Source organism: Prionailurus bengalensis, chromosome A1, assembly GCF_016509475.1.
Source record: "Prionailurus bengalensis isolate Pbe53 chromosome A1, Fcat_Pben_1.1_paternal_pri, whole genome shotgun sequence".
NCBI lineage: Eukaryota > Metazoa > Chordata > Mammalia > Carnivora > Felidae > Prionailurus > Prionailurus bengalensis.
In genome coordinates this window covers 36645063-36659306 of record NC_057343.1, presented here as the reverse complement: position 1 = coordinate 36659306, position 14244 = coordinate 36645063, and the positions used below count along the sequence as shown (strand labels likewise).

At 35.3% G+C, this 14244-nt stretch overlaps 1 protein-coding gene across 2 annotated transcripts in view; it reads right to left on the bottom strand.

Annotated features, from left to right (window-relative positions):
* The window catches only part of TDRD3 (tudor domain containing 3), a 162908-nt gene that overhangs the window by 102945 nt on the left and 45719 nt on the right, over positions 1-14244 (bottom strand). For both annotated transcript variants that reach the window (XM_043580167.1, XM_043580178.1), the window contains one exon: positions 457-541. In XM_043580167.1, the coding sequence (XP_043436102.1) occupies positions 457-541 (85 nt within the window). Of the gene's footprint in view, positions 1-456; positions 542-14244 lie in introns of those variants that run through there.

Sequence of the window (14244 nt, the reverse complement as noted above, 5' to 3'; positions counted from 1 at the left end):
AGTGTTCTACAATATATATTACTTTTGTTAACAGGAAAAGTTATTTTGAAACAATAAATACAGCTGTCAAAAAGCTATAACCTACCTACAGTTCCTATGTTAACTGGTAATTTGTTTTAATAAATATGATCAGTTTTTTCTGCTAATATGTATCTACTATAAATGTTATGAAATTTTATAACTGATCAATGGGAGGAAATGAGAGTTTAGTTGCATTTTTTTTCTTTTCACTGGATTCTGTATAATAGATGTTACAAGAAACATATATTTCTAAAAATTGGGCTGATATGAGATTACCAAATTCAACAAACATCACTGCAACTTAAAATGTACAATAAAAATAAAAGATGTCCTCCATATTACTTATCTTAATATCCAATTTATTCTATAAGAGGTTTCTCATGAACATAGCTTCCAGATTTAAAATGTTTATATAAGATAATAAACAAAACCTACATTGAGAGCAATCAGGATGATGTCATTTATATTGACTTTGTCAGGAGAACTTGTACAAGCTTCAATGCCTTCATCTGAAAGATACCTGTTAAAATAAAATAAATGGCTTAATATTTTCTAAAATAAAAATTAACCAAGATTATTTTCTTAAGTCAACATGCAGTTTTGTTCTGTACTATAAAATGCTTCTACTACAAATACTAGGGAAAGGGCCTTAGATATTCCCTATTTACAATCTCTGATAGAACAAGAATGGGCAATGCATGTTTTCTATCTTTTGTATCCTTAAAAGGATGTTGCATTAAAAATTATCCAAATGCTTTCTGAGAAATTTAAATATCAAAATACTTTTTGGGGTGCCTGGGTGGCTTAGTCAGTTAAGCATCTGACTTCAGCTCAGGTCATGATCTCACAGTTTTGTGTGTTTGAGCCCCACACTGGGTTCTGCACTGACAACGTGGAGCCTGCTTTGAATCCTCTGCCTCCCTCTCTCTCTGCCCCTCTCCCGTTCTCTCTCTCTCTCTCTCAAAAATATAAATGAATAAACATTAAATAAATACTTCTTAATGAACGTATGAGCTATTCTTACTGTTAAGCAAATATAATATTTGACTTAAATATTTGTTAATACAGAAGTTCTTAGAGATTTGAGATGTGCTATAAAATAGAACTAAAAATAACATAGATTTAAATTTAATCCCTGATAATTTGCTTCTCCGCTACTTTCTCATTTTATCTTCTCAGGTCCCCTGTCTTGGACATAATATTCACCAGAATGCTTAATATGTATTATCAACTTAAAGTGGCAGAAAGAGAGGCAACTTTTTATCTTATGCCTTTTACTTTCCTATTCTCTTTTCAGCTTTTTAACTCATTGCCTTATTGCCTTTTGATCTTTTATCCAGTCCAAACTAACCACACATCTATTGCACACAATAATTAATTCAAGAGTAAAAAGATGATTGAATCCAAGGGGGTGGGGGATCATCTCTACCCATTCATACATGCCCAACTCAAGCATTTTATTTTCTTTGATAAATTCTAGAATTCAGGTATCATCTCCACCTATACAAATGACCATTAACATCTCACAACTTTCATAAACAGTATTAAGACCTTTAACCAAAGGGCCGGTGCCAGCATCGCCCCTACATATATTCTTCCACTAAAAAGAGACAGGAGTGTTAGTCTGACAGAACTAACTAGAGGTCATTCCTGATGGCCAGCAATTCCACCATCAATTCCCAACATCAGACCGATTCTAAGACACTTGTCAATGTAAACTACCTGGAGACAGTAACCAAAGAGCTGACTACATGTCATTAATCATTTTATAAATTCATTTCTAGAAATATTAAGTCCCTCTTTAATATGTGAAAAGTATTATGTGCATCACTAATAAGATTAGTAAAATGATGAAAATTAAACACCTGCCTTCAAGGAGTTCACTGTCTTATATACAACACCACACAATAAATATACAGTTAACATGCAAGGCCAAAATAATTATAAACAAAATGTTATAGTGCCTCAAAGTGGCTGGGGGATGGGAAAGAGTGCAAAAAAGGGAATAGTATGAAGAACGACGTGAAAGTAAAAATGTGTAAAGTACCTTCTACAGACAAAAACCTAGAATATCCTGGCTAGAAAATGGGGAAGAAATGAGAGATGAATATAGGTTGAGACCAATTATAGAAAGCAATGGTACACAGAGAGATATGGGTGGTATCTTAAATCCTGAATAAGTGAGGGGCGCCTGGGTGGCGCAGTTGGTTAGGCGTCCGACTTCAGCCAGGTCACGATCTCGCGGTCCATGAGTTTGAGCCCCGCGTCGGGCTCTGGGCTGATGGCTCAGAGCCTGGAGCCTGTTTCCGATCCTGTGTCTCCCTCTCTCTCTGCCCCTTCCCCGTTCATGCTCTGTCTCTCTCTGTCCCAAAAATAAATAAACGTTGAAAAAAAAAAAAATTAAAAAAAAAAAAATCCTGAATAAGTGATAACAAAAAACACAATTTTCAAAATTCCTATACAATGTGGAAATTGTATACAATGACTAATACTTTGCTTTTAGAAAGGCAAGTCTTAAGATTTAAACGATCATAGGGTGACAGATAAACTGGAATCAATCTTTAAAAATAATCAAAATTCACCTCTTCAACCTACAGATGATGGAAAGAAGGCCCAAAGATGTTAACTGACCTTCCCGAAAACACAAACGTCAGTGACACAAAGTTAAAATAAACAATGCCTCCTGAGTCCCAGTTCATCAGTCTTTTCGTTACAACACACCATTTTTATTTATCAACTACAATCGCTAATATTAGAAATACTATATGCTCACTAACATAAGCCAATACCTACACAAATCAATTTCCTGAACAACTAGGCAATTTCACCAATACACACACAAAAAGCACAACCAGGCAAATTCAGTCAGTGAACTCCAAAATAATATATTAAATAAAAATATGCCTAGTTTCATCATAAAAGATCAGAGAACTAAACTAATAATTAAAGATTCAAAAATTGTTATCACAACAAAAATACCTAACTCTATATATATAAAAAAGGGAAAGTCTAACAAAAATTGTAAAGGCCAAAGCCATAAGGAGGTGAAAATTTGACTTGATACATGTGGAAGTCAAATATCATGTGATTTCTTTCAAATAATGCCTTTAAAAGGCCTCCTGAACGTAACAAATTCTAAAATGTGGCTGAGTCTCAGTTTCCATGTCTTACAAGTCTCCCTTACTCATCCTTCATATTTTGAAAAATCAAAGGTTTGAGCCTTACCACTACACTCCTATCAAGAAACAAGAGACCCATTCACAGGTCTTCCCAGTAACACCTTGGTGATCCTTGTATAAATACTGTACCATTTTCACTGAAGGACTGAATCTAAATTAACAGTAACCTGAGATTTACAAATTAATCCTTTTGTTTTTGTAAACATTTAATACTCCAACATTATCCATGAATAAAACAAATAAAAAGGGATAAAGCAAATGATAAAAGTCAAATGCCCAAACTGGCTTCAAGATGCACCACAGTAACGCAGTTAACTGAAAGAACAAAACACAAAATTCACCAGCCGTAATGTGGTCACTGGGAAAGAAAGGAAGTAAAAACCAGAGCAGGTGTGCCAGATCTGATCCCTGTGCACATCTGCAAGATGCACCTGGAGGGAAGAGAATTGTAATCAGTTCCCATGTACCATCTTTGAGCTCACAAAACCCAAAGGCATAGACCTTAAAGAAGAAACAAACCCCAGAGAGTTCTTGTTTACTAAAACAGCAAACACATACATTTTTTTCCATTCTAGTGGAGATTTTGGAACAGTAACATAAAATCACTCATTGCTGTTCTGTACTAAAAATACATTGAAATACATTTTATTGACAAGCAAGGCACTAGAGGGCTAAATTTCTTCATGATACAGAATAGACTAACATTTCTCACAAATTTTAACTTCAAATAATGCCATTTTAAGTCACAGTTTAATAAGTGCTCATTTAAAAAAAAGATTTTAGAAACTGCTTCCTTCATTCACAAATAGAAGACATTAACATCCCATCTTACTCAGAGTCACTTAATTTGTAATCCTGAGCAACTCTTTTCACTTTAGAAGTAAAAGCTCCAAAATTAATTGTTATCCACCAATTTGGGGAAGAGGGGATTTCCTATTCCAAATATTGAATATATATTCAATAAGAAAGGTCACACAGTGTAAGTACTACTGCCAGAACCATCTTCATTTCATGTTCAGAACCCACTTGGGCATATAAAAACAAACGTGCCCAAACTATAGTTCAAGAATCTCAATTGATAGAAAACTTTGATAAGACAAATATAATCATTTTAATCTCATTTATCTGATTGAGATAGTGGATCACCATCAATACCTCTTACTACCAGTGAGACAAAAGACAGTCAATTACCCTTTGATTCATTCCTCTGAAAGCAGGTAAAATCCTTAAGTCTAACTTATTCACTGGCTACACTGAAAATCTAATGAGGAAGACTGGGACAAGCTGAAGACTACATGCCCCATCTAAAGGGGATAGCCTTAATTCGCATCCAGGTGACTGTCTGTAGGAGGACAGGTAAAGCAATTATTGTCAGATCTTCTCATTTTTAGCTCTTAGTTTTTTTGTAAAGCAATATATAAGCCAAACAAAACACAGTTCAGCCTGCAGGTGGAACACATACTTTGTACTTACTAATCATATTAGTTTATTAAAATTATCTGCTTATTTGCTCCTCTATAGTTTCAAGTTGTCTTCCACATGCAAGTTTGTACCACAAGTATCTCTCAAATGATGTAATATTCATGGCTGACTTCCTGTTCAAGCAGAAGAATAAAAGAACTTTCATTCAGATCACTTTGTAGGATTCTTGGAAAGCAATGCATATAATTATATATGTAATAAATATTCTTACCAGAGTTGTCTACATCAAAATAAAAAAGTGTCAAATCATTTAGCTTGGCCTAAACATTTTACTAACTAGACATATGGAACTCATCCTTACTTCAGATTTCCAGACTCCATATATATTTTTTAGGGAAGAGGAATGTTCTAATTAATTAGCCAGAAATACTAACAAGCAAACATTAAAGTTTTCTTCCCTTCCACCCATCTTCATCCACTGAAGCAATGAATGCCCATTCAAGTTTGAACTGAGACCTGAATTCCTAAAGTAATCAAAGACAGAACCAATTACTGCACATACAAATTAGGCTGATGACACAAGAAAATTCTTTCAAATGCCAATGAGAAAACTAAGAATGAAAACCTTCTTCCCAAATGGATAAGAACTCAATCAAAAAATAACAGGGGGCACCTGGGTGGCTCAGTTGGTTAAGAGTCTGGCTCTTGATTTCAGCTCTGGTCATGATCTCACAGTTTGTGGGATCAAGCCCCACGTTGGGCTCTGTGCTGAAAGTACAGGACTTGCTTGGGATTCTCTCTCCCTCTCTCTTCCCCTACCCACTCATGCTTTTTCTCGATCTCTCAAAGTAAATGAATAAACTTAAAAAAAAATGGACATATCTGAACACTGAATGGTATACAGCAGTCTTAACTGTCTCGCAATAAAACCCAAGTCAAATGGCCTTGTGTGGTTTTTATGGTCTTTGATCTATACATGATTATTTGCTACCACACTGAGATTACTGGCCCAAATATTTGTCTAAATATCAAAATGGGAATTTTAACAAATGAATTCCTGCTTAGACACAATAAAAATAAAGATAACTAACTTCCAATTAGCTAAGCCTGTATGTGGAAAGAAGGGAATAAAACATGAAATAATTTTGAAAATCACTTATCTTAAAAGGTATCTTCAGTCCTATCAAATATGGAAGTTAATAACCTACTGTAAACCTTCAAAACATTTAACATATACATGTGTACACACACACACACACACACACACACACATTTGTAAGCTCTTCACCCAACATGGATGGGGCTTGAAATCATGACCCTAAGATCAAGAATCACACGTTCTACCAACTGAGCCAGCCAGGCACTCTGTCAAAACATTTAAAAATACTTTTAAAAACTGTCTAAATAAACGTCTCTCTATCCTCTCTGCCTATCCTGTTTCCATCCCCATAGTGTAAGTGGATTGTAACACGCTTGCCAAAAAATTCAGTTTTTGCTATTATATCCCAGAGACACTGAAATAACTTGCTAATTCCCTCCTCTAGGGAGGAGAAAATGGCTTACAAGTTCCTATTTATGAATACAATTTGGGAAAATATAATGCGGGCATACCTTGTTTTATTGTACTTTGCTGTACTGTGCTTTGCAGATATTGTATTTTTTACAGATGGAAGGTCTGTGGCCACCCTGTGTCAAGCAAGTCTATCGGTGTCGTTTTTCCAACAGTATTTGTGCACTTCCTACCTGTGTGTCACACTTTGGGAATTCTCACAATATTTCAACTTTTTCACTGTTATCATATTTGTTATGGTGATCTGTGACCAGTGATCTCTAATGTTGCTATTGTAATTGTTTTGGGGTGCCATGAACCACATCCATGTAAGACAGTGAGCTTAATCGATAACTGTGTGTGTTCTGACTGTTCCACCAACCACTGCTCTCTCATCTCTCCCTTCTCAGGCCTTCCTATTCCCTTGAAATCAAGCCAATTGATAACCCCACGTTGACCTCTAAGTGTTAAGTGAAAGGAAGAGTCACACATCTTTCACTTTAAATCAAAAGCTAAAATGATTAAGCTTAGTGAGGAAAGCATGTCAAAAGCAGAGACAGCCTGAAAGCTGGGCCACTGCACCAGTTGCCAAGTTGTAAATGCAAAGAAACAGTTCTTAAAGGAAATTAAATGCACTACTCTGGGGAACACACAAATAAGAAATAAAGAAAAATAAGAAAGTGACACAGCCTTATTGCCAACATGGAGAAAGTTTTAATGGTTTTGATAGAAGACCAAACCAGTCATGACATTCCCTGAAGCCAAACCCTAATCCAGTCCAAAACAAGGCCCCAACTCTCTTCAGTCCTATGAACGCTGAGAGAAGTAAGGAAGCCACAGAGTTGGTTTGAAGCTGGCAGGGATTGGTTCATGAGGTTTAAGGGAAGAAGCCACCTCCGTAACATAAAAGTGCAAGATGAAGCAGCGAGTGGGCAAGTAGAAGCTGCAACAAGTTCTCCAGAAGACCTAGCTGAGATCATTAATGCCAGTGGCTACACTAAACAACAGATTTTCAATGCAGATGAAACACCACCTTTCTATTAGAAGAAGATGCCATCTAGGACTTTCATAGCTAGAGAGGAGAAGTCAATGCCTAGCTTCAAAGGTTGAAAGGACAGGTTGACCCTTTTTTTACTGCCTAATGTAGCTGGTGATTTTAAGTTGAAGCCAACAATCATTTACCATTTTGAAAAACCTAGGCACCCTTAAGAATTACATTAAATCGGGGCACCTGGGTGGCTCAGTCGGTTAAGCATCGACTTCAGCTCAGGTCATGATATTGCAGTTTGTGAGTTCGAGCCCTGCGTCGGGCTCTGTGCTGTCAGCTTGGACAGTGAGCCTGAAGCCCGCTTCGGATTGTGTCTCTCTCTCTGCCCCTTCCCTGCTTGTTCTCTGTCTGTCTCTCTCAAAAATAAATAAATATTAAAAATTAAGAAAAAAAGAATTACATTAAAAATTAAGAAAAAAAGAATTACATTAAATCTATTCTACCTGTGCTCTATAAATAAAACAACAAAGCCTGGACTACAGCACATCTCTTTACAACATGGTTTACTGAATATTTTAAGCCCAACGTTGAAACTTACTGCTCAGTTACAAAGCTTCCTTTCAAATTAATTATTGCTCATTGACAATGCACCAGGTCACCCAAGATCTCTGATGGAGATGTACAAGATTAATGTTGTTTTCATGCCTGCTAACACAACATCCATTCTGTGTCCATTCTGCAGTCAAGGAGTAATTTAGATTTTGAAGTTTGTTATTTAAGAAATACATTTTTTAAAAAAGGAAAAGAAATACATTTTGAAAAGCTATAGCTGCCATAGATAGTGATTCCTCTGATGGATCTGGGCAAACTAAACTAAAGACCTTCTGGAAAGAATTCACCATTCCAGATGCCGTTAAGAATATTCTTTTTTTTTTAATTTTTTAATTGTTTTTATTTATTTTTGAGACAGAGAGAGACAGAGCAGGAGCAGGGGAGGGGCAGAAAGAGAGGGAGACACAGAATCCGAAGCAGGCTCCAGGCTCTGAGCTGTCAGCACAGAGCCCGACGCGGGGCTCGAACTCACGGACTGTGAGATCATGACCTGAGCTGAAGTCGGACGCTTAACTGACTGAGCTACCCAGGTGCCCCAAGAATATTCCTGATTCATAGGACAAGTCACAATAGCAACATTCACAAGCATTTGGAAGAGGTTGATTCCAACCCTCATCGGTGACTTTGAGGGGTTCAAGGTTTCAGTGGAAGAAGTAACTGTACATGTGGTGGAAATAACAAGAGAGCTACAATTAGAAGTGGAGCCTGAAGATGGGACTGAACCGCTGCCATCTCCTGATAAAAAAACAGATCAGGAGTTGGTTCTTATGGATGAGCAAACAAGTGGTTTCTTGAGATGGAATTTGTTCCTGGTGAAGATACTGTGAAGATTATTAAAATAAAGGACTTAGAATATTACATAAACTTAGTTGATAAAGCAGCTGCAGGCTTAAGAGTACTGACTCCAATTTTGAAGGGAGTTCTGCTGTGGGTAAAATGCTATCAAACAGCATCACATGCTACAGAGAAATTGTTCATGATAGGAAGTCAAGTGATGAGGAAAATTTCATTGATGTCTCATTTTTAAAAATTGCCATAGCCACCCCAATCTTCAGCAACCACAGCTTGATCAGTCAGCAGCCATCAACATCTAGGCAAGACCCTCCACCAGCAAAGAGATCACAACTTGCTGAAGGTCAGGTGACAGCATTTGTTAGCAATAAAGTATTTTTAAATTATGCACATTGTTTTGGACTGTACATTTAATAGACTATAGGGAAGACATAACTTCTTATATGCACTGGGAAACCAAAACATCAGTTTGACTAGCTTTGTGGCAGTATTCCTCTTCCTGCAGTGATATGAAACCAAACTCACAATATCTCTGAGGTATGCCTGTGTTTAACCACACTGAGTAGCAAGATTAGTACAATACCAAGGGCTAACAAAAATTGGTACAAAATTTGCTTCAGATCCCTTGGTACAGATGGAATCAATACATCATTACAGTTTATAGATACATTATGGGTAAAAAAAATCACTGAAAACAATACAAATTGATATGCCAGCAGTTAAGCTGAATGAACCCATGGGTTTCTATGCCCAAATCGCTATTAAGCACAGAGAATAGGAGGAGCAAAACACTACTAAAGATAATTCAGAAGAGAACGTACTATGACACACAAAAGATAAAAATGAAAAAAGAGGTCTTCTATTTCATTTCCATTAACAACCAAGTATCTCTTCTATCACTATAATTTTCTTTCCTTCTTTAGGTAACATGGACACCTACTATGTCAAAATAAATACCAGCGAATTCTTGGAATCTTTATTCCAACAATTAAAATAAGGACCTGAATCAACACTAGCTCGAAATTTAATTTTCTCTATGGTTTATGTATGAATGGATCAGATGAAAAAAGTTATGTATTACTTAAAGTACCACTAAAGTACAATCACCTACTGTTGATCTTAATATAGTAAACTATTTTTAATATAAAACTTATTTTATTCAGAAGTAAACTATTTTTTTAAAAGTGTTTAGTTTTATGATTTCTTTACATACACAAATGTACACCATTTCCATTAAGCTAACCTATGGCATTAAATTTTTTCCACAAGTACATGCTTACACACACTCACTACACCTCAGAAAATCTATTTAATTTCTTCTATGCTAACTTTTCAAATTTTTATATTATTCAAATAGAAACACCAAAGCAGAGATCATAAAAACCTTACCATTTTAAATGCAACCATTTCAGAAAATTAACCTGCATAAACAGGATGAATATGTAAAAACTAAGAAAAAAATAGATACGTGAAGCATTACAAAAAGCCTTGATATACATCATGATTAATACCCATACTACTCAAGCATTTCAGTGGCCAAAAATTTTTTGACCCAACATTAAACATTGGACGATAGAAATTAGAAAAAGTTATAAAGGAAAATCCTTTGTAAAGTTATTATACCTAATTTAAAAGATTTGAAAGTGTTTAAGTTCTGAAACCTACATTTGTTTTTGCGAAGCACTCCCTTTAAAATACTGAAGATTTATTAGTGAATTCTGAAGATGTACTACTTGAAAACACCACTAGATGACAACCTTGCTTCACAAAGGAAAATATCATCCTATTGCTGAAAGGTATGACTCCAAAGATGCACTACCTTTAAAATAAAAGTTTTGGCATTTGCAGGTTTTTTTTTTTTTAATGTTTATTCATTTTTGAGAGACAGAGAGAGACAGAGTAGGGGAGGGGCAGAAAGAGAGGGAGACACAGAATCCGAAGCAGGCTCCAGGCTCTGAGCTGCCAGCACAGAGCATGATGCAGGACTTGAACTCATGATCCATGAGATCATGACCTGAGTCAAAGTCGGACACTTAACTAACTGAGCCTACCTGGGCACCCTGGCATTTGCTGGCTTTTAAGGGGTAGGAGAGATATCAAAGAAAATAAAATAGACTATTACAATTTTAGAATTTGTGTTTGCTATAAAGATCACTCAGGATTTAAAAACAAACTTATTTATTAGTATTTGAGAGAGATCTCATAAGAAAAAAAATTAAAGAGTATCAAAAGATAATTTATCCTATGTTCATTCTTTGGAAATAGAGACTTATGAAAAATATACATAAATTATTAGAGAATAATGCTTTTTTGCTGTGGAGTAGTTACAAAGAATAACTATGTTATTTCGATAGTTGCTTTTCTCCGACATTAAAATAAATAAGCACGGCAATTTTAAGATAATAACCATAAGAAGATAGTTGACAATAAATTATAAACTTCTATTTTTTAAAACCCATTTTTATTTATTTATTTTTTTTTTCAACATTTATTTATTTTTGGGACAGAGAGAGACAGAGCATGAACGGGGGAGGGGCAGAGAGAGAGGGAGACACAGAATCGGAAACAGGCTCCAGGCTCCGAGCCATCAGCCCAGAGCCCGACGCGGGGCTCGAACTCACGGGCCGCGAGATCGTGACCTGGCTGAAGTCGGACGCTTAACCGACTGCGCCACCCAGGCTCCCCTAAAACCCATTTTTAGATATTAAAATATTTTCCCCATACATAAACCAACCTATGATGATGATTAACCCTGGAATGCTTATTTGGTATAAAAAAGTTATAACAGCTGAGCAAGTAAAATTTTATAAGTAATTCTTGTGAAATCCCATAATTGATATATTACAAAGAATAGTGGCAATGGGAACCTCACCATGTTATTATTCGTTTTTGCTAACCAGACCTTCACATAAATTTAAAAGTATAAAATGAATCCTGGATATTTTTACTTTCATCGGAGGTTATAATTTATATCCTTCATCTAATTCAACATTTTCATATTTTAATTCAGAAGCAGAGCTGAGGTTATGTTTTAGTAACTCATATTTTAAAATGTAAGAGCATTTGATATTTCTGTCATCTTTTCCTCAGCCCAAAGGTGACAGCTATAAAACTACATATCAGGTGGAAAGCCTCGCTTTAGGCTCGATGCCCTGTGCGTGGACTGCTACAATAGAGCATCAGTATCTGCGGAGTTCATGCTGAGGACCTCCCAGGATTAACTCCAGGAGACTGCACACTCAGTTAAGTCTGTATAAGAAAGGTTGTTTAAAAATGTAAGATACCACAGCAAAAACTAGCAGGCATTTTTATGAAAAGCTTGGAGAGACTGCCATCCGATCTGTGCCGTTTAGTAAGGTAGAACTACATGTACATCTCAGCCTCACCCTGTAATGCATGTGGAATCCCGGCCAATTGAATCTTTCTGCACCTCAGTTTCTACCCCCAAGGAATAAAAAAAAAAAAAATGGAGATAATACTGAAAATGTTGATTTACAGAGTTGCTTTCAAGAATAAAAAGAGAAAGAACTAGCAAATGCTTGGTATAAAGTAGATGCTAAGTAAATAATACTTCTTTTTCCTTCTTAAACACTATACTCTTGGTGTTTGTTCTGGAAAATATTTTCAAAACATGATATTCAAAGATGCCCTCTGGGTTCTTAGAAGAAAAAGAATGAGAATTGCTAAACAATAAAGGGAATTTCTTCAAAGGCTACAACTAATAGTCAAGGTGTGTATGTTTCTTTATAGGAAGCCCGAACTCCATATTTCTAACATATTACTGACAAAGAGTTCATTGAGAATAGAAGGAAACTGTTAGGAAGATGAAAAAATGTTATTATTTAATTTGTTGATATCTTCCAATTTTGCATATATGAATAAATATATATAGTTTGTAACAAGAAAATAACTCACTCCACCAGACTGTGCAACTATTTCTGCCCCAAACAGAATTTCCAATGCAATATAAATACATTGCCATCATTTTTGCCCAATCTTCCATTTACGTCAAAATATAAAACAATGATGTCAAGAAATATCTGGTGAGTAATAAACTTAAAATTCTATTGTACAGAGAGTTATAATTATAACTAACCATAAAATTAGATAATTTATCATTTACTTATAATTTATTTAAACTAATACCATTTACTTAAAACTTTAAACATAAAAATCTACTTCAATTATCATAGGCAATTATGGCAAATACCTATTTGTTTGTAATATATGTAATCATATTTTTACCATCTTTTAGGATAACATTTCTCCATAAATTAAAGTGAAATGACAGAGGTCTAAAATAAAAGAGCGTTCACTTAAATATGCAACCAAATTAAGTAAATATTAAACAAGTAAGTGACTTATTCGCCCAAACAGTGAAACAGCCCCCATACACACACACACACACACACACACACACACACACACACACACACGTATGTGTGTGTGTGTGTGTGTGTGTATATATATATATATATCTTAATAAATATGGATTCTAATTTTCATTTTTTTAAATGTATCTTACACACAAAATGCCTTGTGTTGATCAAATTTTTGATACTGAAAAGCTGTAATACAAAGTGTTAATTTTTAGCTTGGAAGACATCATTTAAATATATCTTCATATCTCTTTGTAGTGGGCTAAATGGTGGTGCCCAAATGTCCTAATCTCTTGGACCTGTAAATATATGCCTTTATTGGAAAAATGGTCTTAACGGATAAGTGAAGGATCTTGAGATGATTATCTACGAGGGCCCTAAATCCAATGACAAGAAAACTTAGAAGAGAAAGGCAGAGGGAGTTCAGAAACAGATACACAGAGGGAAGAAACACAAAGAGGAGGAGAAGGCCGTGAGACAATGGAGGCAGACACTGGAGTGAGGAGGTCTTAAACCAAGGATTGCCAATAACCCCCATAAGCAAAGAGAGTCAAGGAACTGATTTGGCCTCCAGAACTGCTTGAGAGCATAATTCTGCTGTTTTAAGCCACACAGTTTGTGGTAATTTGTTACAGCAGCCACAGCAAACTAATACACTTATTATAAATTTAAGTAATTATGTGGGAAGTACTAGTTAAATTCAGTGAGAATACATTTTTGAAAAATAATCCTTTAGATTAGAATCTACAAAGAAGCACGTTTTCTATTCAAATTAAATGCCTTCATTAGCTATTCCTGATTAATTCCTTGTATAAACTTGATTGACTTTTTAAGTCTATAAAAATAATAAAATACAAACTGTAGAGAGGTATAATAAAAAGTTAAAAGTGGTCCTCCCCTAATTCTTCTAAAAAATAAACACTATTAACAATCCCTTATTACAGGGATATATATATCCCTGTAATATACATACACATAAATAAGAGTGGAATTTAGAAGAAAATATTTGTTTGCTTATAAAAACAGAATCATTTTATACAAAAGTTTTGGCAGTAAATCTTTGTATTTAAGAATATATCATGGCCAACTTTCATTTTAAGCATATGGATTTCCCCATTTCATCTTTTTCAATAGACCAAACTAGTCCCTTCCACATAAGGGCTATACCATAATTTAACTATTCAGGCTGTTACTAACTTTATATTAACAATACTCCTTGGGGCTCCTGGGTGGCTCAGTCGATTAAGTGTCCGATTTCAGCTCAGGTCATGATGAGTTCAAGCCCCACATCAGGCTCTGTGC